The sequence below is a fragment of the Geotrypetes seraphini genome, chromosome 6 (assembly GCF_902459505.1).
Source record: "Geotrypetes seraphini chromosome 6, aGeoSer1.1, whole genome shotgun sequence".
Taxonomy (NCBI): domain Eukaryota; kingdom Metazoa; phylum Chordata; class Amphibia; order Gymnophiona; family Dermophiidae; genus Geotrypetes; species Geotrypetes seraphini.
The window spans coordinates 51,425,609-51,449,242 of NC_047089.1; the positions used below are offsets into that span (position 1 = coordinate 51,425,609).

Below are 23,634 nucleotides of genomic sequence, written 5' to 3' on the forward strand. Positions count from 1 at the left end.
CTTGCATCCAATTATTGCTCAGTGAGGAACACTGCACATAGATCTCTTCGCTTCTCAGAACAACAAACTTCCACAATTCTGTTCCAGATGCTTTGCCCACAACCACAAGACTTCAGATGCCTTTCCTTTCCATTGGGGTAACATCGGGATTCCATTATGCATTTCCTCATTAGCACTAACAGCACGGTTTCTTTCTCCGAACAGATAAATTCTTTTTTGCTTTTCGACTGCTGTATCTTCTATCTTAGAGGTGATTAGAAAATCTTCCACTCAGCACTGTTACCACTTTGAGCGGACATGGTTCTCTTCCTGGTGTAAATTTCTTTCTCTGGCACTCATTACCTGTCCTCTTCCATCAAAACTAGAGTGCCTTCAACTATAGAATAACACGGGGAAAAAATCTGTCCCCGTCACCGGACCACCATCCCCTTCACCACCCCATCCCCACCATCCCTTCCCCAAACCTGCCATCCCCTTCACCGCCCCGTCCCTGCAGCATCCACCCTTCCCTCACCACCTCACTGCCAATCAGCGGCCCGAGAATCTTCCTCCCTCCCCCTTACCTTCACGGTGTAAAGAAACTTAAGGGAGGGAAGGCGTGCGGTCCCTTCCCTACCTCCAGCCAAATCTATCTCCCTCCCTCCCTTACCTTTGTGGCGCTTTAGAAAAGAAACTGATGCTGGCGAAGCCTGCCTGTGCCGCCCTGCAGTCGTGTGTGTGTAGGTGGAAGCTTCTCCTCTGACAATTGTCATTTTATAAACACAAATAAAACAGAGCAAGGTTCAACAAAACCCATCTCCCCTCCCTTTCACAAATATCCCCTTCACTATTGTGAAAACTGAACAAACCAAATTACTACAGAATGCCACATAGAAAAATCAAGCTAACAGAATACTTTAGTCACACATGGCAAGAATAATGTTAGGGGAATGCAACTAGGGCAACTGCCCCCTGGTCAGAGAGAGCCCTAAGCCAGCTGGAAGATAAAGAAGCACAGCCTGAACTTTGCGGTCCCCAGTTATGTCTAATACCAGCTCTAGCAGGATACATGACCCGCAATTTACCACAGTAAACGGTCCCCGTGTCATTCTCTACCTTCTACATCTCTCCAACGCTGGTCTAAAAAACAACTCAGAATTCATCTTGGTGCTCTAAATGCATTCCACTCACATCTAGACAGAAAACAAAACAAACCTCTGTTCATCCTTTAGTACTTCATTTCATAAAAGGCCTCTTTCACCCCAAACCACCTATCAAACCTCCACCTGTTGCTTGGATCTCATGAAATCTCCCTTGGTGCAGCTTTTAACTTGCTCTCTGGAACTCCTCACTTTGAAAGTCATTTTCCTTATAGCCCTCATGTCTGAATACTATTTGAATGAACTTCAAGCCCTTGTCTTTGGATCTTCCATATACAAGATTCTAGCAAGACAAGAGTAGTCTTTTGGATGCAGCCCAAATTCTTCCCTAAAGTTAGGGTTACCAAATGGTTCCAGAAAAAGAGGACGGATTGAGAAATCCGGATTTTACTTCCATTGAAAGCAATGGAAGTAAGGAAGATGGATATAGATATACAGGTTTTACTTCCATTGAAATCAATAGAAGTTAGGAGGATAGATATACTGTAGATATCTGGGGTTTGCTTCCATTGAAAGCAATGGAAGTAAAACCCGGATGTCCCCATCTGTTCTCCTTTTTCTGGAGCCTTACCTAAAGTAGTCTCAGAATTGCACTGTAACCAAACCATAGTTTTGCCTGTCTTCTTTCTAAAACCACATTTACATCCTGGAGAAGCAGCCCATCACACTAGAGAATGACATGGGGACAAATTTATCCCTGTCCCCCGGAGGAACTCAATTTCCCTGTCCAGTCCTGTTTCCAAAAGAATCATCTCCACTTGGCTAGTGGATTGTATCTCATTCATATATTCCCCGCGAGTTTTGTCGCTGTCCCTGCCCCATTCCTGTAAGCTCTGCCTCAACCACACAAATCTCAAACACGTATAATTTTAAAGTGTTTGAGGCTTTTGTGCAGATGAGGACGGAGCTTGCAGGAAAAGGACGGGATGGGAAAATGAGTTCCCGTGGGGACGAGGGAAAATTTGTCCACGTGTCATTCTCCACACCTTAGACTGCAAGCATGCTCTGGCATACTATCTGTACCAAACTAAGCCTCAGAAGGAAGTCCTCCCACCTCTTTTTGGAACTTTTGACCTTAATAGACTAGGGGTTGCTGTTTCCAAAAGAATCATCTCCACTTGGCTAGTGGATTGTATCTCATTCATATATTCTCAGGCTGGGAAGATGCTGCAAGATCTGTGACTGCTCCCAATGTACAGATTATGGCTGCCTCAATAACTCATTTCCATTCTGCCTCTTGAGGACATCTGCACAGCAGCTACTTGGTCCTCAATGCATATGTTTACCTCTCATCAGTGGAACAAAACTCCAGATGAATCATTCAATTTAGAGAAGCAGTTCTGCATAATTTTTCACTTCCTAAGTACCAACTTTCCCTCCAACCCTGTTGCATTTTGCCAGGTTTATATTTATTCTGTATATAACCTCTCCCACAGTCATGATCCTAGCAGCTTGGGAGTCCCACATGTGAGACTATAATGCCCACTTATCTTCAGAGAAAGTAAAATTACTTACCTGTAGCAGGTGTTCTCCAAGGACAGCAGGCATATATTCTTACAACCTGCCCACCTTCCTTAGTTGGATTCTTTGCTTTTTAATAGAACTGATAGTCCTGTAAGCCAACATCGGGTAGGAAGGCATCAGCACACATGTGGTATGGGCACTGCCTAAAGATTTAAAGTGACTGCACTTGGCAGTGTCCATACTGGGTTCCATGGATGACACATCACCCATATGTGAAAAAATATGCCTGCTGTCAACGGCGAACACCTGCTACAGGTAAGTATATTTGCTTGATATACAAAAAAATATATTTTAAGTCCTTCTATTTAAAAAGTGCAATAATGGCTTACTTTTAAAAAGTTATTGCAAATTTGAAATGTTTGCTACAACAAGAGAGGGAGTTTATATTGTAGTTCTGCAGTGATGTAAAGAAAGGAGTAATGAATATATCATTAGAGGATCAGGCTGACAACCAAGGAAGCCTGGTTTATTTATTTATTCAGTTTTCTATACCATTCTCCCAGGGGAGCTCAGAATGGTTTACATTCATTTATTCAGGTACTCGAGCATTTTTCCCTGCCTGTCCCGGTGGGTAAATCCTAATTCTTTCCCTTGTCATCTTGGGCAAGTCATTTAATCCTCTCTTGCCTCCTTTACAAACTTAAGGACCCTTTTATTAAAGCTTAGCGCGTTCTAAATGCCAAGAAGCCCTTAGGTATAAAATGTGCTTATTGGCATTTAACATGTGTTAATTCCATTAGCGCATACAAAACTTTAGTAAAAAGGCCTCTCAGATTGTAAACTCCTGGGGACAGGGAAATATCTAGTGAATCTGAATGTAATTCACCTTGCACTATTACTGAAAAGAATGTGATCTAAATTCAAACTAAATAAATGTTTCTTGTGATATTGATCAGTCTTATTATTCAGGTGATCCACAATAGTTATTTTTAATCTGTGTCAACTCCCTGAAAGATCAATTTGCACAGGGTCTTAGATTAAACAGTTGCTTGAGGGAAATATTAAAGCTATTTTAATAGCCACAGCAGTTCTTAAGGGGTTTCCTCTAAGGACATATGTATCTACAACCTTGGACTCCATTTTAAGCAAAACACAAGGTTTACTGTAAACAGATCTCAATGAAAATGGAGTGGAGGAGCAACCTAATGGTTAGTGGAATGGAAGGAGAACCTGCGGAACTGAGGGCTAGATTCTCAAAACTTCATGTTAAAAACCGATGGGTTGCTGTTATTGTAGTGATTTTTTTTTTTTAATCGAGTCATTCCCCATAAAAATACTTGCAAATGAGATTGGCGGAGAGTAGTGAAGGTTTGCTAAATTTGCATGTGCCCATCGCTAGTGATAGCAAATGGCACATGCGCAAAAAAAAAAAAATAAAAATAAAAAATGGACATGAGGGATGCCCACTCCCTCTTGCCGCTGAAATCAAGCAACCCCCCCATCCGGTAGCGGCAGAGATGCCCACTCCCTCCTTCTGCCAAGCAACACCTCCCCATCCCCCCAACACCCTGCCAGCAGTGGGAGAGATACCCACTCCCTACTGCCGCTGATGTCAAGCAACCCCTCACCCAACACCCCTCTCCCAGCAGCAGGAGAGATGCCCATTCCCTCCCACCGCCACACAACCCCCCCTGATACCTCCCCATGCCTCTGATGGCCCCCCTCCCCCTTACCTTGTTTACACTGGCTGGCCGCAGGGATGCTTGCTCCCTCTAGCCAGCAGGCCTGCCTCTTCATAATGGTGGACCTTCCCTTCCCCAGCGCTAGGGAGGGGCCTAAAGTTCCGATTGGCACAGGTTGTTTAAGACCCCTCCTATGGGGGGTTTTCACTGTAGCTCCTTGTGACCCTGGGCAAGTCACTTAATCCTCCATTGCCTCAGATAGAGAACTTAGCTTATGAGCCCACTCAAGAGAGAAAAAAGTATAGTATTTGTAAACTATCTTGATTGTGCCCACAGAAAGGTACTGTATTAAATCCATGACCCTTTATAAGGAAGAAGTGTATTCTTTTTTTCATCTATGATTGATTTTTATATTTGTTGGCTGTACAGGTGTTGATGCCCCTGTACAGGTCGATGGTGAGGCCCCACTTGGAGTATTGTGTTCAGTTTTGGAGACCGTATCTGGCGAAGGACATAAAAAGACTTAAAGCGGTCCAGAGGAAGGCGACAAAAATGGTAGGAGGTTTGTGCCAGAAGACATATGAGGAGATACTGGAAGCCATGAATATGTATACCCTAGAGGAAAGAAGTGACAAGGGAGATATGATTCAGACGTTCAAATATGTCAAAGGTATTAACGTAGAACATAATCTATTCTAGAGAAAGGAAAATGGTAATACCAGAGGGCATAATTTGAGGATGACGGGGTTGTAGATTCAAGAGTAATGTTAGGAAATTATTCTTTACGGAGAGGGTGGTTGATGCGTGGAATGCACTCCCGAGGGAGGTGGTGGAGAAGAAAACAGTGACAGAGTTCAAACTAATGTGGGATGAACAGAGTAGAGAGCTGCACGGGAACGGGGACGACGGGAATCCCGTGGGACCCGCGGGCATCCCGCGGGTTCCCCCTTTGGGTCACGGGGATCCCGTGGGGACGCCCCCTAGGGTCGCGGGGATCCCGTGGGGACGCCCCCTAGGGTCGCGGGGATCCCGTGGGGACGCCCCCTAGGGTCGCGGGGTTCCTGCGGGGCTGGATGTACTCAGTCGCGCGGCTCTTCTCCCTACCTTCTCTGCTTGCAGCACAGAGCCGAACGGAAGTCTTCCCGACGTCAGCGCTGACGTCGGAGGGAGGGAGGGCTTAAACAAAGCTGGATGTACTCAGTCGCGCGGCTCTTCTCCCTACCTTCTCTGGTTGCAGCACAGAGCCGAACGGAAGTCTTCCCGACGTCAGCGCCGACGTCGGAGGGGAGGGAGGGCTTAAACAAAGCCCTCCCTCCCTCCGACGTCAGCGCTGACGTCGGGAAGACTTCCGTTTGGCTCTGTGCTGCAGGCAGTGCAGGTAAGGAGGAGAGTAGCCTCGCGGTTCGAGTGGCTACCAAGGGAGGGGGCGGTCCGCCCCGCCACACCCTGCCCCGGTTGCAGCACAGCCGGCCAGGTCCCCTTACTTTTGTGGCACTTCCCCGACCGACTGACAACAGCCCCGGTCCGACAATCCTCCCTGCCCTGTAGCCGCGAATCTAAATTATCTTCTTACAGCAGCTGTAATAAGGTAATTTAGATTCGCAGTTAAGGGCAGGGAGGTTTGTCAGACCGGGGCTGTTGTCAGTCGGTCGGGGAAGTGCCACAAAAGTAAGGGGACCTGGCCGGCTGTACTGCACCCGGGGCGGTAGAGAAGGAGTGGGGAGAAGGACGCTGAAAGGCCATGGGGGAGACGGGAGGAAGGGGGGAAGGACTCTGAAAGCACTTGAAGACAGAGGAGGGAGAAGGACGCTGAAAGCACATGGGGAATACAAAGGGGTGGAGAAGGACGCTGAAAGGCCATGGGAAGGGCGGGGGGGGAAGGACTCTGAAAGCACTTGTGGAAGACAGAGGGGGGAGAAGGATGCTGAAAGCACATGGGGAAGACAAAGGGCTGGAGAAGGACGCTGAAAGGACATGGGGAAGACAAAGGGGTGGAGAAGGACGCTGAAAGGCCATGGGAAGGGCGGGGGGGGAAGGACTCTGAAAGCACTTGTGGAAGACAGAGGGGGGAGAAGGATGCTGAAAGCACATGGGGAAGACAAAGGGGTGGAGAAGGATGCTGAAAGCACATGGGGAAGACAAAGGGGTGGAGAAGGACACTGAAAGGACATGGGGAAGACGGGGGGGGCGTGGAGAAGGACGCTGAAAGGCCATGGGGAAGACAGAGAGGGAGAAGGACGCTGAAAGGACATGGGGAAGCAGAGGGGGGAGAAGGACACTGAAAGCACATGTGGAAGACAGAGGGGGGAGAAGGACGCTGACAGGACATGGGGAAGATGGGGGGGGAGAAGGACGCTGAAAGGAAATGGGGAAGAGAGAGTAGGGAGAAGACACTGGCAGGGAAGAAGACAGATGCCAGACTATGGGGGAGCAGAGAGAAGAAGATGGGTGCCAGACCAATTTGGAAGGGGGAAGAAAGGGAGAGGCACAGTAACAGAGCAAATGGAAGATGCAGAAGGAAGAGAGACAGTGGATGGAAGGAATTGAATGAGAACATGAGGAAAGCAGAAACCAGACAACAAAGGTAGGAAAAGAATTATATTTCTTTTTTTTTATTTTGCTTCAGGATAAAGTAGTATATTAGTTGTGTTGATAAAAATTTATAAACATTAGAGGCTCTGGTAGAAACCCATTTGCAAAGTATGTATTCTTCCCAATTAATATTTTCAAATTAATAAAGTCTTTTTGCTTATTTGTAAATGGGTTTCTACCAGAGCCTTTAATTCAGTAGCATAATTAAATGAAATAACTATTTCTGAAGTTTATATGGACGGGCGGGGACGGAGGGGATTCCTCGCGGAGACGGGTGGGGACGGAGGTGATTCCTCGCGGGGACGGGTGGGGACAGGTGGGACTTTGGCGGGGACGGGTGGGGACGGGTGGGGACGGGTGGGACTTTGGCGGGGACGGGTGGGGACGGGTGGGATTTCTCTCCCCGCGCAACTCTCTAGAACACAGAGGATCTCTAATCAGAAAATAATTGGTATACATTGAAAGAACTAAGGTCAGTACTGGGCAGGCTTGCACGGCCTGTGTCTTGTATATGGACTATTCAGTTAAGGATGGGCTGGGGAGGGTTTCGATGCCTGGGATGGTTAAGATGGGCTGGAGTGAGCTTTGATGGAGATACCAGTAGATGGAACCTAAGCACACTACTGGGTAGGGCTCTGGGTTTCTGGCCCAGAAATATCTAAGAAAAAGGACCATTTAAACTAAATTAATTTATGGAGCATGTATGGTTGGGCAGACTGGATGGACCACTTGGGTCTTTATCTGCCGTCATTTACAATTTTACTATGAAAATCAAATTAGGACAAACTTGTTTTCAACCTGGTCCCACAGCTGCAAAAAAAAATGTGACATATCAAGATCACACACAGTCCATGACAGAGTCAAATCTTAAAATCCTGCAAAGAAAACAACTCTTAAAGCCAGATACTTTTTTTTTATGGTCCTACCATCATAGCATATGGCTTCATTTCCCATGCGTGGATGTTGGTATTATCAATAATTATTGGTGATTTTCCTTTCTTCATTGCCTTTCTTGCTGCAATGTGATATTAAGTAAAAGTCAAATATATATCAATGACATGAAAATTCTAGTGTAATCACAATATGTTTAATTGTTTGAAGATGTATTGTGCATGATTCTCAATAAAAAGCTGACAACTCTAATAAAATTATAACTACTGCGAACTAGTCAAACCAATTCAAAATATCGGTACCACCACTTGTGCCATCTACAGTTCCTAGGCAAGGTACAAATACAAACTGTTCATATCATCTTGCCATCATAAATGAGCTAAACACCACCAAAAGCTTGCTGAACGGCAAAGTATTTCAGTATTTTTTAAAGGTTTCTACATTTTTAGTAAAATAGTCACCTTGATCTCAATAGGATTTAGATAGTAACCGGCTGCTGATGACCTCATAAACTTACTGGCTGTATATTTTCAAAAACTTATTTAAATGGCATGGGCTGGATATTTGCCCTACTGACACCACAGTATCAATATATCATCGGAGCAGAGGGATGGCAGAGACAGAGCAAGACTAAAAATTACACAAATGAAGGGTAGTCTAGTCACCGGCATATGTGTGCCAACTGCATATGTGTGCCAACTGCTACTACTTGTAGCACTTACTCGCCTAAATGCTTTTCTGCAAATACCGACTTAACTTGCATAAGTATATGTTTGCAAAGGGTGTGTACATTTGGGCTGAGCAGGGATGAGACATGGGTAGGGCTCTTCTATGGATAAAGAACTGTAAGTTACACTTGTGTCTGCCACATTTAAGCTCTATGGCTGATAGTCTAAAACAGAACCTGGGACACCCTGGAGCCTCAAGGCACCTACAAACAGTTGTAGAACTGCTCCCATAGTAACTATGGCCCCCTTTAATCAAGCTGTGTTGGGGATTTTTTTATCACTGGTTGCTGTGCTAAGAGCTCTGAGGCACATAGAATTCCTATGAGCGTCGGAGCTTTTACCGCAGAGGATGGCAAAATAAAACAAACTCTTTCTAACGCGGCTTGATAAAAGGTAAACTGAATATATTTCTGTTTTTAAAACTTTTAAACATGCTGTCAAGTTTTAAAAACTGATGCCTCTGTTTTTATGCACTTAACTGAAGTTCCCTATGTTTAGCACTTACTCTCTGCTTTTACAGCACATAATCGCCTCAAAATATAGGGGGGAAAAGAAAATCACTTTTGAACAATACTATAAATACACTGCAGGGGGCAGAGGGGGGGCATCGTACAAGTTTTTAACAGATCATAGGATCTCTTATAACACGTACGGTAGTTATTCCAAATCCCAGTCTTGAGAATAGTTGGTGTAATCATCTGTCCAACCTCACCTCTGAAATATTTTTTTCATTTAACTAAACTACAAAGTGTAATATATTAAAGTTGTGAATTCAAAAACTCGGTGTCAGGTCAAAACCGCGGAAGACAAAGGCGCGCGCCGACAACTGAGCGCAGCGCGGAGGCATGCGCCGAAGAAAATAACTGTTTTTAGGGGCTCCGACGGGGGTGTGGGGGGGGGAACCCCCCCCACTTTACTTTATACAGATCGCGCCACGTTGTGGGGGGTTTGGGGGGTTGAAACCCCCCACATTTTACTGAAAACTTCACTTTTTCCCTAAAAACAGGGAAAAAGTTAAGTTTACAGTATAATGAAGGGGGTTACAACCCCCCAAACCACCCACAACGCCGCCGCGATCTGTATAAAGTAAAGTGGAGGGGCTCCCCAACAAAACCCCCCGTCGGAGGCCCTAAAAACTGTCATTTTCTTCGGTGCGCGCCTCCGTCTTGCACTCAGTTGTCGGCGCGCGCCTTTGTCTTCCGCGGTTTTGTCTATGAACCCAAAAACTCTCAATACAATGTAGTTTAGTTAAATGAAAACATGTTTTTAGAGGTGGGGTTGGACAGATGATTACACCAACTATTCTCAAGACTGGGATTTGGAATAACTACGTGTTATAAGAGATCCAATGATCTGTTAAAAACTTGTACGATGCCCTTCCCCCCTCTCCTCCCCCCCCCCCCTCCGAAGTGCCCCATTCTGCTCACAGCCCTGTCCCATCCTGGCCCCACACAAACCTTATCTCTTCAGGGCTGCATCTGAAGAGTATCTGCGCATGGGTGGATTCAAAGTGATGATATCACATGCGCGCATGCACAGATGCCCTCCAGACATGGCCCTGAGCTCAATAGTTTTCTTTTTTTTTTTTTTTTTTAATTCTTTATTCATTTTAAAACTTACATCAAGTGCACAGTAAGTATCAAACAATTATAATACAACATCACTTGATAAATCTTCAATATCATACACCAAGAAAGATTTAACCCTCACCCCCTCCCAGATTCATATATAACTAAAATATACTACCTGAAAATAATATCTTATGACATTCATATATATATTCTTAATGAAAAAAACCAACCCCCCCACCCCAAATCCACATGTGTATTAAAATTGGGAAAAGTGTAACTTATTCATTACTATAATTTAATAATGGTCCCCACACATCCTTAAATTTATTATAATAACCTTTTTTAACTACCAACGCTCTTTCCATTTTATACACATGACAAACAGAATTCCACCAAAAACAATAATTCAGCTGATTTTGCTCAATGGTTTTCAAAAACTGGACAAACTGCTGGGTTTTGAAAAACCATCCGGACGCCTGGACAGTTCTCTAACAAGAGGACATATTCAGGTAAATCCAGACATCTGATAACCCTATGAGAGCCCCTGGTTTAAAGCAAGATAAGCAGGTTAATAGAAAGGATAATTAAGCCCAAATCTACAAATAAATCACAAGTTTACTAATATGATAATCATATTACTATGAACCAGCAAATAAATTCATTGTATTCACCTCTTTTTTGGTTCCATTTGTGGGCCTCCTCTAAGAAATCTTGTTTGAATACATAAGTCCCATCTTCAGTTATGAAAAAATCATCAGTGCTAAGAACTGAAGCATGAGGAAAATCACGTTTCAGCTGTCTGAAAAAGTATTAGGTAACAGTGTCATAGTAGAGGCATTACAATTTTTTATAGCAAGGGACAAGAAGACATTGCAAATTGAAGTTATCGATAATATGTGATCTTTTACAGAATTACCCTCACATTGGCCACTAGCAAACTACTAAAACTTTTCACAGAAAGGGTGGAGATTTATTTAGCAAATCTTCTCTACTGCAAGACTAGAATCACTGTTGTTCTCCTGATCATTTTCAGTTTGAAAAGTATAAATGGCCTGAAGGTTGAATCTTACAAAAAATTGAAAACTGTAATAAAAACAAGCAAACAAAATCAAAGGGAAAAAAAGCAAGAAAATGCTCAAAATAACAGAATGCTGCAGGGTATAATCACTACAGGACATGCAACATTATTATACCAGCAAATTTCAACATCTCGCCCACAAGGAAGAATTTCATACTTGGCAAATTTGTCGTGAAGATTAAGGGCTCCTTTTACGAAGACGCATTAGGGCCTTAACGCGCGGAATAGCGCACGCTAAAATGCCATGCGCGCTAGCCACTACCACCTCCTCTTCAGCAGGCGGTAGTTTTTCAACTAGTGCAAGCTATAGCACATGCTAATGCGGTGCGTGAGCTAAAAATGCTAGCGCACCTTCGTAAAAGGAGCCCTAAGAGTTATTGTCTTATTTTTATTTTATTGCTGAAACAGACATTGGAGCAGTTAACAAATTGTACAGACCACAGAATGTGGTTTTGCATTTGTTTTATTTCCATGCAGAACAGTCCTGCTCACAGATTAAATGTACAGTCTGCTAGGACTGTATTTATCCCAGTCTTTCAATTCTGAGGGGAGGGTCAAAGAAAGGTGTGTTAATGCATGTGGTACACTGATGTCCATTTGACAGAAATATTGAATACAAAGATTTACGGCCTCTTTTACAAAGCCGCGCTAGAGATTTAAAGGGCTTCAGGGCTGTTGCTGCGTGGCTTTGTAAAAGAGGCCGTTAATCATCATAAGTAATAAAATGTTAAAATGAAGAGAAGTAATAATAATTCAAACCAAAGATGTATCAAGGGGGGGAGTCTGCCCTGAGTACAGCCCTTAAGGGGGTGTGCTGAGGGCCAGCATCAAGAACTTCTTCCGGCAGTGGCAGCATTCACAATCCACTGCTCTACTGGCTTTGAGCCTTCCTCTTGGCCGGGTCCTGCCTTCACAGAAACAGGAAACAGACAAGACCCGGCCGAGAGGAAGGCCCGATGCCAGCAAGAGCAGCAAGTTCTGAATGCTGTGCTGCTGACTGGGGGGTGAGATATGCTGAACCCAATTTGGGAGAGGGAAGGAGGAAGAGAGAAGGAAGACAAGGGAAGAAAGAGGAGAGGAAAGAGATGCCAGACCAAGGGGAAAGGGGCAAGGAAAAGGAAGGTAGACAAGGAGATGCCAGACAAGGAAAAAATGAGGGAGGGAAAGGAATGAGAGGCGATACCAGAGCATGGAGGGGGAGGGAGAGATGGAAGGGAAGAAGAGAGGAGAGAGATGCCAGGGCATGTGGGAGGGGAGGGAAGGAAAGGAGATGGCAAGAGCATGGAGGGAGAGGTAGAAGAGAGGAGAGAGATCCCATGGCATCGGGGAAGGGAAGCAGATGCCAGACCATGGGGTGAGTTGGGGTGGGAAGGAGGGAAGGAAAAGAGAAGAGAGATGCCAGAGCATGGGGGAGGGAGTGGAGACAGTGAGAGAAAAATGGGACAAAGGGGGTGAACGCTGGATGGAATGGAGAGTGAAGAGAAGATGAGGAAAGCAGAAACCATAGATGACAAAAGGTAGAAAATTTTTTGTTGTTGCTTTAGAATAAAGTAGTATTGTAGCTGTGTTGATAAACATTTATAAACAGAAAATGAAAATAAGGTAATCTTTTATTGGACTAATTTTAATAATTTTTTACTAACTTTTGGAGACCAAAATTCCCTTTCTCAGGCATTTGCGTACCAAGAAGGGGTGTCTCACCTGGGTGCAGCTGCTAGGGGGTGCTCCTCTGATCTCTTTTTATATGGGAGGGGTTTAAAAAATGATCAGTCCTAGGTGTCACATACCCTAGGTATGCCACTGATTCAAACACCTGGACATAAAATTAGATTCATACAGTGACTTGTAAATATTTTCACACACTTTTACATTTTTCACATTCTGCTGTCTATAACAGCCAATTCAAAATGCACTAAAATAGGAGATTGTTTCTCAGATTTATACAACATAGAGGGCCATGTTCAAAAAGGATGTCTATATCCAATAAGGGTGTTTTCCGCAAAACATCCAGTTGGAAGCACAAAAATGTCCATTTTTACTTATTTATACCTTTCAAATAAAATTCACAAGAATACATCTTGCTGCATGAAACATAGAGAAGGAAAATTATTCAAAAATAAAATTCTTATATCCAATTCTTAATCCCCCTTTCTTATACCACAATAACGATAGGGGTAGTCAACGTATATTACAAGGAGAAATTAAATACATATCATTTGGAGAAAAAGCTTAGTTTGAATCAACGACTAAATTATTCAAAATCATTCCTTGATGATTTTCTTAATATTTAGACACTGCTTCAAGTGTTCTGGAGAATAAAATGTATATTTAACACCCAAGTACCTAACCAGGCACTTACAGGGATGGGCAAGAAGAAATGTAGCACCTAACTTGATTGTCTCTTGACTTAGGGAAAGAAAATCCTTTCTTTATTCCTGAGTGGTTTTAGAAACATTGGGGTATAACCATATTTTCTGACCTCCAAATAATTTCTGAGAATTCTTGAAATATAGTTTCAAGATCATATTAGCATCCTGTTCAAAAACAAAAGACACCAAAAGAGTAGCTTTCTCCATGTCAGCTGTTAAAGTTTGTTCAAGAAGTAAAGACACATTTTCAATCTGAGGCTCTTGACCATTCTTTTTTCCTAGTTCCTTTTGTACAGCCTTTCTATTTGACAAATAATAAATTTTATTAATTGGAGAAATATTATTTAGGGGAATTTCTAAGTTCTCAAATAAATACCTCTTAAGAAAATCAATAGGTACAACACTTGGGGCAAAAGGAAAATTCAGGAAATGAAGATTTAACCACCGATTATAATTTTCTAACTGTTCAAGTTTCCTATAAATTATCTTTAATTGTAGCTGCTTCAAACTGCTGTAAATGTAGTATCTCTTCCTGTGTTTGCCTGGCCTGGACTGAAAACTCCATTTTCATCAAGTCAACAGTCTTAATTAAGGTATCCAACTTAGTTGTAATATTAGTTACCTCTTCTGTGGACAGACATTTTAGTCTCCATTCGTTGCAGCAGCTGCCAGATATCATTCAAGGAAGCCTCCGTGGGAGCTAATACTATCTCAGCCCTCTTGATTGTAGCCATCAGCTTTGCCCTTGCTGGGAGACCCCATGTATCCATTTCCTGGATCGCGAGTCTCCTGCCCCAGAGTCCCAGTTACAGCTGGTCACAGAGGATTAAGGGTAGACGGGGGTGAAAGTGATGTTTCAAGGCCTGAAAGGGCAATAGGCGCTCCCAAACCTACGTCCAATGCTGGGTTATTCAAACCTCCTGATACTTGCGTCGTCGTTGATAGAGTTTCAAAGAAGTGATCGACCGTCTGATGGACTGGTGTAGATGCTAGTGCCGGTGAGGGTATGGCCCTTCCTCTTCGTATGCAGCAGCGCTGAAAAGTTACAGCGATCAAAAAACAGGTAATGGAGACAGGAAATCCAAAAGTTATCAGCTCTTAACTGCGTCTTACTCTCAGCTCACACACCGCCGCCATCTTGACTCCTCCAGTCAAATGTCCATTTTTAAAAGCTGAACCACTATACATCAAAAAATATATTTATTTTTTAAAATCATCTACATCTAGGCCGTTGGGATGTGTAGGCCACCAGGATGCCTAACTTTATACCCTATTTTTGACCCCAAAATCATCCAAGTTAGAAATGTCCAATTGGACACCACTTAGACGTGGGAAGTAGCAGCATTCTAATGGACTGGCCCCATAAACATCCCAACAGAGCAGAGGAGTACCTTAGAGAGCACGGCTGTGAACTTCATAAAAAGGGTATCAGAAGTACATCTTACCATAACCTCCTTATAATTTATGATGAGTCCCCCAAAACTTCCCTAATACCTACAATATCCACCTGTCTACCACCCCAATAGTCCTTATGTTCATGTTTATTGTACATTTGATATCCCGCTTAATGCAAAAAGTCAAAGTGGCTTTACAGGCAGCACCTATATGGCAATAGAGTTTTGGTGGCCTTACACTTTCAACCATAAATATAGTGGTTAGAGGGGCTTTTGTTCCTAGGTCTTCCTCTCTATGGTTCACTAGCCCACCCACTAGACTACTTAAGACACCTGTTTGCTACTTTACTAAGCTTTCCCAAAGAAAATGCTGCTGTTCTAGAGAGAGGTATGTACTAGGGGGGGTCAGAAATTAGGGGGGGGTAGGAGGAGGTTAGTGAGTACTGGGGGAGCATTGAGGAGTCATGCTTACTTACCTCCAGTGGTCATCTGTTCAGTTTTGTGGCACTTAAATGCTTCCAAAACAGTTCTAAGTGAAAATGTCTAAGTTCCATCTGTGACATCCTGCTAATGTTTTATCACCACAAAACATCCAAGTTTAAGCTGCCCCTAAGCCCACCCATATCACGCCCCTTTAAACTCTGGACACACAGTGGCTAAGAAATTCTGCTAGATGTTCAGAAAAACATTTAGGATGTCCAAACACAGACATAGGTGCTTTTTTTTGGACATTTTAAAGTTTGATTATTCCCCTAATAGTCTACACTGTCAATAAGCAATAACAAATGTAAAAGTACTTAAAAAGTAATTAAGAAAAATAATTTAAACAAAAGATTTGAAAGCATGTCTGCACTGCCTTTGTCATAGAAAATTATCTTTGTCTCAAAAAAAAAAAGCCTTAAGAAGTCCCATAATATAATAAAGACCAGTTCTTTGCAAATACGGTAGTTGAGCAGATTCTAAGCTTCTTGGCTGAAGAATAAAGCTGTTTCTGTTGCAGGAAGTGAATTTCAAGCCAAGGTCTAAACCTGCAAAACATGGAGCTGCCAACAGAACTCTGGGATAAAGTTATTCAAAGGTAGGTGGACTGTAAAAAAAATTCAGGAGGATCTTACAAGACTGGAAATCCAAATGGCAGATTACATTTAATTGTGGTCATGTGCAAAGTGGAAAGAATACCCCAAATTACAGTTATATGTTACTAGGTTCTATATTAGGAATCACTTCCCAGGAAGTGAATGGGATTTGTATACTGCTTTTTTGTGGTTACACGTTAAAATGGTTTATATATATACAGGTACTTATTTTGTACCTGGGACAATGGAGGATTAAGTGACTTGCCCATGGTTACAAGGAGAAGCACTAGGATTTGATCCCACAACCTTAGGGTGCTGAGGTAACAGCTCTACCACTAGGCCACTCTTCACCTCTAGGTATATTGTGGATAATACATTGAAATCAGCTCAGTGTGTGGTGGTAAAAAACCAAAATATTAGAATTACGGTAGCCAAGAAAAAGAGAAAAATAAGCAAAGAATCCTAGTTGTCGCATCTCAAAAATCTTATAGCAAAATCAAAAAAGGTACAAAGAGTGGCCAAAATGATTAATGGGATGGAATTATTCTCATATGAGAAAAGGCTAACGAAGGTTAGGGCTCTTCATCTTGGAGAAGAGACAACTGAAGGGATCTAGAAAATCCTAAGTCAAGTGAAACAGGTAAACACAAATTGATTGTTTTGTGTGGCAGTGGTCAAAAAAGCAAGCAGAATATTTGGATTATTAGTCAAGGAAAAGAGAATAAAACAAGCAATATTATAATGTCTCTATGGTGCTTCATAGTACGGCCACATCTTGATTATTGCGTGCAGTTCTGGTTGTCACATCTCAAAAATCTTATCACAAAATCGGGAAAGATACAAAGAAGGGTGATAATGTGACAAGGTGGTGGCTATTGCCCAAAAAATGCAAGGCTGAACAGAGAGAAGAGTAACCAGCTGAATAAAGGACATATTGATGCCACTTGAAGTATGAGATACTGTGTCCAGTTTTGGAGTCCGTAGCTCTACAAAGATGTAAAAAGGCTTGAGGAGGTTCAGAGGAAGGTGACAAAAACGGTTCAGGGTTTGTACCTTATGACATATGAGAAGATACTGGAGGTTTGACTATGTATGTGCTGAAGAACAGGAGAAAGGTGTTATACAGATATTTAAGAACTTGAAAGGAATTAATATCCAAACAAACCTCTTCCAGAGTCGTAGTGGCAATAGAACTAGAGGGCATGATTGGAAGTTGCAGGGAAGTAGACTTAGGAATATTAGTTTCAAGTTCAAGTTTCAAGTTTATTAGATGGCTTGATTAACCGCTTAAACCAAGTTTCTAAGCGGTGTACATTTTAAAAACTACATATGTAGGGTAACAAGACAGTCAATACAATTAATAAATAAGCTTAATGTGCTAAAAATTAACATTGTTAAACACAAGGTAAGGAAGGATGAAATACAATTTGTAAAGAAAAGAGGAGACATCAAAGGAAAATACAAAAGGATAATAAGACAATTGGGGGAAATAAAATAAACAAAGCAATAAGATAAAAGATTAACTTGCAAATGCATCTCTAAAAAGAAAAGTTTTTAATTCATTTTTAAATTTAGCAAATTCTTTCTCCTCCCGTAAAAACATAGGGAGGGCGTTCCATGTCTGCGGTGCTGTACAAGAGAAGATAAATTGTCTCCTTGTATTAATAATTAGGAATAATATCAGGAAATACTTTTTCACAGAGTGGGTGGTGGATGCCAGATATATGTGGTAGAGACAAAAATGGTGAGCGAATTAAAAAAATGCATGGGATAGGTACAAGGGATGCCTAAATAGAAAGTGGATGGAAACACGACATGGCTGCTGAAGTGGGAACTGAGGCCAATGCTAGACAGACTTCTATGGTCTGTGTTCCACAAATGGCAAGTGACTACAAGAAGATTAGCCAAATTCAACACGGGGGAACTAAAGTCAATGCCAGACTTCTATGGTCTATGTCAGAGGTTCTCAACATGTGGCACGGGTACACGAATTGCTGGTGGGTATGCAGCACTGCTTGGGTCTCCCGCTTTCCTTCCTCAACCCCTGGTGGAGCCACTGTTGTAACCGCTGCTGCCCCTGCAATTAATTTTGCAGTGTTGGTTCCACAGTCCCTGCATTTCCCGCACTACTCTGTTGCTTCAACAGGTTAGTGGCAGCAATTCCTACACACTGCCTGCCGATAAGCTGGAAGCTTCTCCTCTGCCAGGTCCCACCCTCTGTCAGAACTTCCTGTTTCTGCCCAGGCAGGATGCAGCAGAGGAGAGGCTTCTGGGTTAGCGGTAGGCAACACGTAGGAATCGCTGCAACTAACCCATTGAAGCATGAGGGAGAATGTTAGTTGTGAGTGGGGTTGGTTGGAGGGATGGAAGTAAGGAAAAATGTTGCAGGAGAGGTGAGAGAGGGAGAAATGGACATCGGGTGGAGGAGAGGAAGAGATGGTGCATGGGGAGAGAGCATGTTAGTTCTGAATGGGGTTAGGAAGGAGGGAAGGAAGGAAAATTGTTGCAGGAGAGATGAGAGTGGTGCGAGAGAGAGAAATTGACATGGGGTGGAGGGGAGGGAGAGATGGTGCATGGGGAGAGAGCATGTTAGTTTTGAGTGGGGTTGGGGGAGGGAAGGAAGGAAAATTGTTGCAGGAGGGGTGAGAGAGGAAGAAATGGACATAGGGGTGGAGGGGATATAGAAATGGTGCCTGGGGAGAAAGCATGTTATTTGTGAGTAGGGTGGGGAGATATGGACTGGGGGTAGGAAGGAGGGATATCACAATTGAGGGAAGGGATGAGGAGAGAGAGAAAGCATGCAGGAGGCAGAAAATGTTGGACACATGGAGAGAGAGAGAGGGAGAGATGTTGGATGGGGAGGACAGAAAGGAGGGAAGAAATGTGATATTCAAGGGAAGAGGGAGAGAGTGAAAAATTGGACTTATGGACGTTAAGATAGAGAGATATGTTGGGGAAAGGAGTGAGGACCAGAGGAGAGGAAGCATGCTGGAGATAGAGAGAAAGAAATGTTGGAGTGGTGGAAGGGACCAGAAAGGAAGAACAGAGGGGAAGTTTTGGACTGTAGGGGAAAGGAAGGGATAAATATTACACTGGGAAGAGGGAGAGATGTTAGATCCAGAGAAGGATGATGGAAGGAGGGAGATGTCAGACCACTGGAAGGGGAAAGGGGAGGGAAAGAGATAAAGTTGTCAGACCAGGGAATGGAAGGAGAGGAGGAAGATGCCAGACTGGGGAAAGGAAGGAGAGAGATGGACCACTGGGGGGGGAGGAAGTGAAGGAGAGAGATGTCAGACCACTATAGGGGAAGGAGGGAAGAAAGGAGAGAGATGTTGGACCATGGAAAGTGGGCGGAAAGAAGAAAGAGATGCCAGACTATGAGAGAGGAAAGAGATAGGGAGGGAAGGTAAGACATTAAAAAGTAGATTTTGAGAATAGAGCAGAAAAATGGAAAAAAGTTGAATGTTAAAAGTTAATGCCAAAGACGGATGTAGGGCAAAAATTGAAGGACAGCCAGTGGATAAGAAGGCCCTGGAAACACAGACAGAAGGAAGTGCAACCAGACACTGGGAAAAGGTGATTAGAAAAATAAAATCACCAGAGAACATGGTAGGGAAAATTATTTTATTTTCAATTATGTCAGATTTGAGAATTTATATCTGCTGTCTATATTTTACACTATATTTGTCTATTTTTTTTGTAGCAGTTACTGAGGCGACATTGCATATTTTAAAGTCATCTGCTTTGACCTCTTTGGGGGGAAAAAACCCCCAGAATATAAATGATTAAAATTTTCTCTGCATACAGTGTGCTTTGTGTAGTAATTTTGTGGTTACCTTTATGTATTGTTAATAAGATTATATTGAACTAGTCTTTAAGCCCGTTACATTAACGGGTGCTAGAATAGATGTGTCTGTCTTGTCTTTTTTTCTTTGTCTCTCTCTCATTGGCCACTGTCTGTCATTCTTTCTGTGTCTCACCCTGGCCCCCTGTCTATCTGTCTCTTTCTTTCTCTCTCTCTCCTTGACCGCTGTCTGTCTGGGGTTTTTTTTTTTCTTTGTCTCTCTCTCTTTGGCCGCTGTCTGTCTGTCACTCTGGCCCCCTATTTGTCATTCTTTCTGTCTGTGTCTCTCCCTGAGCCGCTGTCTGTCTGTCTGTCTGTTGTTTTTTCTTTGTCTCTCTCTCTTTGTCCACTGTCTGTCACTCTGGCCCCGTTTGTCATTCTTTCTGTCTGTGTCTCTCTGGCCCCCTATCTGTCATTCTTTCTGTCTGTCTCTCTCCCTGGCCCCCTGCCTGCCTGTCTTTCTTTGTTGCGCTATGCCTGCCTGTCTCTCCATAGCCCCCTTCTGTCCCCCCCAGAGCAAACCAAGATTGCTGTCTGCCCCCCAGCACACCCCTCCCCCTAAAGCAGCCCCCTTTCCCTCTCCCCCTCCACTTCCCTGTGCAGCAGTAGCAGAATTTTTACCAGCATGGGACACCTAGCAGCACCCGCACCCTGTCCGACTCGTCCAGGCTGGAACCCTCCTGCCGTTGCTCTAGCCGCCAGCTATCAGGAGACAAATCGCTGCACGCACTGCAAGCCGCTACATGTGCCACAAATAGAACGCAGCCACGGAGGCAGGGATCACAGAGTTCTAAGTGTGCATACGCGCTTAGGATTTTATTATAGAGGATGTATATGAAAAACGAATGGAAGAAATTGCATTACAATTAGTACTATTATTATGGGGGCAGAGTCTGGGGTGAAACTTGGGAAGTTGGTGGTCGGGGCATATCAATATTCCCCTGTCCCAGCCCCACAAGTTCTGTTCCCATCCCTGTCCCATCCCCGCAAGTTCTGTTCCCGTCCCTGTTCCATTCCCTCAAGCTCTGCCTTAACCTCACAAGCCTCGAACACTTATGATTTTAATGTGTTCGAGGCTTGTGCAGATGAGAACAGAGCTTGCAGGGACGGGACAGGGGAAGGCAGGGATAGAGCTCGCAGGGACAGGACAGAAAATTGAAATCCCACTATGATGTGAATAAATTTGTTCCTGTGTCATTCTCTACATACTTGACTTGAAGAAGTTGAGAAACACTAGTATATGTCCTGCAAATGGCAAGAGACAGGTGAAGTTTCAACAACTCCTGTGTATTAGATCATTTTATTGTCACCTACTGCAAGTGGGAGTGCTGTGTAACTTAGGGGAGAGGGATGACATCTTGACTAGTAAGTTCAATACTAGAAGTCTTAGTTATAATCATGTATCATCCTCGTCATGTTTGGCTGCTTCACAACCAGCATTTGAACATGGGTGACAGGGGCCTGTACAGAGTGCTGAATGCAGTTCTGGCCATCTTGGGCAGACCATTGGATGGACTGTGAGGGTCTTTTTTGCCATCATTTACTATGTGCATTCTTTCAAAAAGTAGGGGACATAGTTATATAGTGATACTTTTAGAACAAATTGGAGAAAATATTTTCACTCAACACAGTTAAGCTCTTGAGCTTGTGGTAAAAGCAGTTAGCATGACTGGGTTTAAAAAGGTTTGGACAAATTCCTGGTTGCAAAGTGCACAAACCATTATTAAAATAGACCTAGAGAAAGCCTTTTTAGGCTTAGGCTTATCACTTTTAGGTTTGGTTTTTGTTTTTTTTTTTAGGCAGGTCATACACTAATGTTGTTAGTTCATACCCTGGAAAAAATTATACCCTGGCACTAAAAACCATGCTACAGTTTTGTAAAAAAAAAAAAAAAAGGGGGGAAGTATTTGGATTTTGCTCACATCTTTTCAGTAATAGTTCACAGTGAATTATATTCAGATACACTAAGAGGTTCTTTTGCCAAGTTGGACGATTTTCTGTTTTCCAAAGTAGTAGCCATGTGCCAATGTTGCTGTGTGTGCAACGCAGCCATTAACGTTAGCATGTGAGCACTTACTGCCACCCATTTTGTAGGCAGTAAGGGCTCATGCGTTAATCCTCTGCTAATGTAGACCACTGATTAATTCAGAAACGCTCCCCCCACCAAAAAAAAAAATTCACCTGCGTCAATGCAGAATTAAATAAACGGTAGCAATGTCTCACTGGTGAAGCTTTCAGAGGGAATGGGAGATGATGCAATTCTGTTGTTTTCTCCTCCATGTTGCTGTTTCGTTTCAGTAATGCTTTGCACTTTGTAAAACTGTGTCAGTACACTCCAACAATGAAGTTCTTTAGTTTAACTCTTAAAAAGAATAGCTACAAGGGCAAGGAAGCCAGCTTATGTTCAGTTCTTCAACTTTATAGTAATACTTTTAGAGATTACAGCGCCTTCCTGGTCAGTTTTGGTTTCAGTTTACCAGCTGCACTATTTTTTTTTTTTTTTAATCCTAAGGGTCTTACAGACTTACAGGAACGTTTGGAATCCATAGGACCGTGTAAAAAGCGTTCTACGTAGTCACCGATTCTTCGGATTTGGGAAATTGCACGTTTACCGATTTGGGGCTTGATTCCGGAAGTAAGCTCTCTAGCATCCCAGCTTCCAAAGTTGAAATAATTGCAGTAACGATCGTCTTACGGGGAACTACGGTACTTCAGCGTTTGAAGTTGGGATGCTAGAGAGCTTGTCTGAATTCAGAGGTTGCTCTTGCAGCAATTTCTTCTCCTTAATGTTAAGATGATTTCAGCTTTCAGCAGCTCGACTCCACCCAAAGGGAGCAAAAGCACGGTCGCGCCAAGTTGCAGTATCTCGGTGGGCAGATCGAGGGGCGGAGGCGAGAGTCCCCCAAATTTGGCGGGAAGTCGGGGAGGGGGCTGGGAATGAGCCTTTCCAAATCAGGATGGAGAGCGGGGCAGGGCAAGAGGCTGCGATAGTCCTGTATCTGGACGAAATGATTCTGTGGGGGCGGGAGGAAAGGGGTGTCGTTTCACTCTCAGCTGAGTGAATGTCTTACCTTGCTAGGGTGGATTTCCCGGAGCCCGGAAGCCCGCGGAGGAGATAGAGCTGCTTTTGGAAGCGGGGGCGAGCGGGCGGGGGAGCTCGGCCTCGCCGCTTTGTCTCGCGCAGGCTGAGCCCCCCGAAGGTGCGCAGGAGACTTTCGTCCATGGTTGCTCTGCCGCTCTCATTCGCTAGCCCAGCAGGAAGAGAAACGGCGGGCGGGTCTAGCCGGCTCCTCTGCGCTCATTCTCTGGCCCACACAAACAGTAGATACCCACCCAAACGGGTGGATTCTGACACGAATTTCTGAGAGCCCTGGAATTCTGAATTTGCTAAATACGAGCGGCAAATTTCCACAAGGCAACAGGAATCTGCTCGAGCGAAGCTTGAACAGGAAGAGCCAATACTGTATATAGTTCGTGCACTGCAGAGAGCTGCAACTCACTTTTTTCCCCTAAAGTCTAGGGATAGGTTTTATAAGTTGGCTGCACCAGCCCATGAACATTTTGGTCCTGTGACCTAGGCTTCTCATAATACTTTTTTTTAAATCAACAAATCAGGTAAACGTAGTTAAATCAATTTTGCATATCAAAAATGAAAATTGCAACCCTGCTCTTACTTAAAATATATTAGTACAATAGGAAAGCCGCAGATAACAAAACAATTAATGTTTTAAATAGCATAAAAACTTTAACAGTTTTTTTTTTAAAGCTCAGAATCAACATCCACCAGCAGTAGCATCAAGGTCAGA

The 23,634-nt window shown here is 43.5% G+C and overlaps 1 protein-coding gene across 2 annotated transcripts in view; it reads right to left on the bottom strand.

Moving 5' to 3' along the window:
• Positions 1 to 23,280, bottom strand: part of N4BP2L1 (NEDD4 binding protein 2 like 1) — a 34,633-nt gene extending 11,353 nt beyond the window's left edge. The window contains exons 1-4 of one of the 2 annotated variants that reach the window (XM_033948469.1): positions 15,385 to 15,440; positions 14,137 to 14,549; positions 10,739 to 10,834; positions 7,804 to 7,892 (exon numbers count right to left, since the gene is read on the bottom strand). In XM_033948469.1, the coding sequence (XP_033804360.1) occupies positions 7,804 to 7,892; positions 10,739 to 10,834; positions 14,137 to 14,284 (333 nt within the window). In that variant the 5' untranslated portion in view covers positions 14,285 to 14,549; positions 15,385 to 15,440. Of the gene's footprint in view, positions 1 to 7,803; positions 7,893 to 10,738; positions 10,867 to 14,136; positions 14,550 to 15,384; positions 15,441 to 22,899 lie in introns of those variants that run through there. The other variant, XM_033948468.1, reaches the window with a different exon arrangement.
• Positions 23,281 to 23,634: the final 354 nt, after the last annotated feature.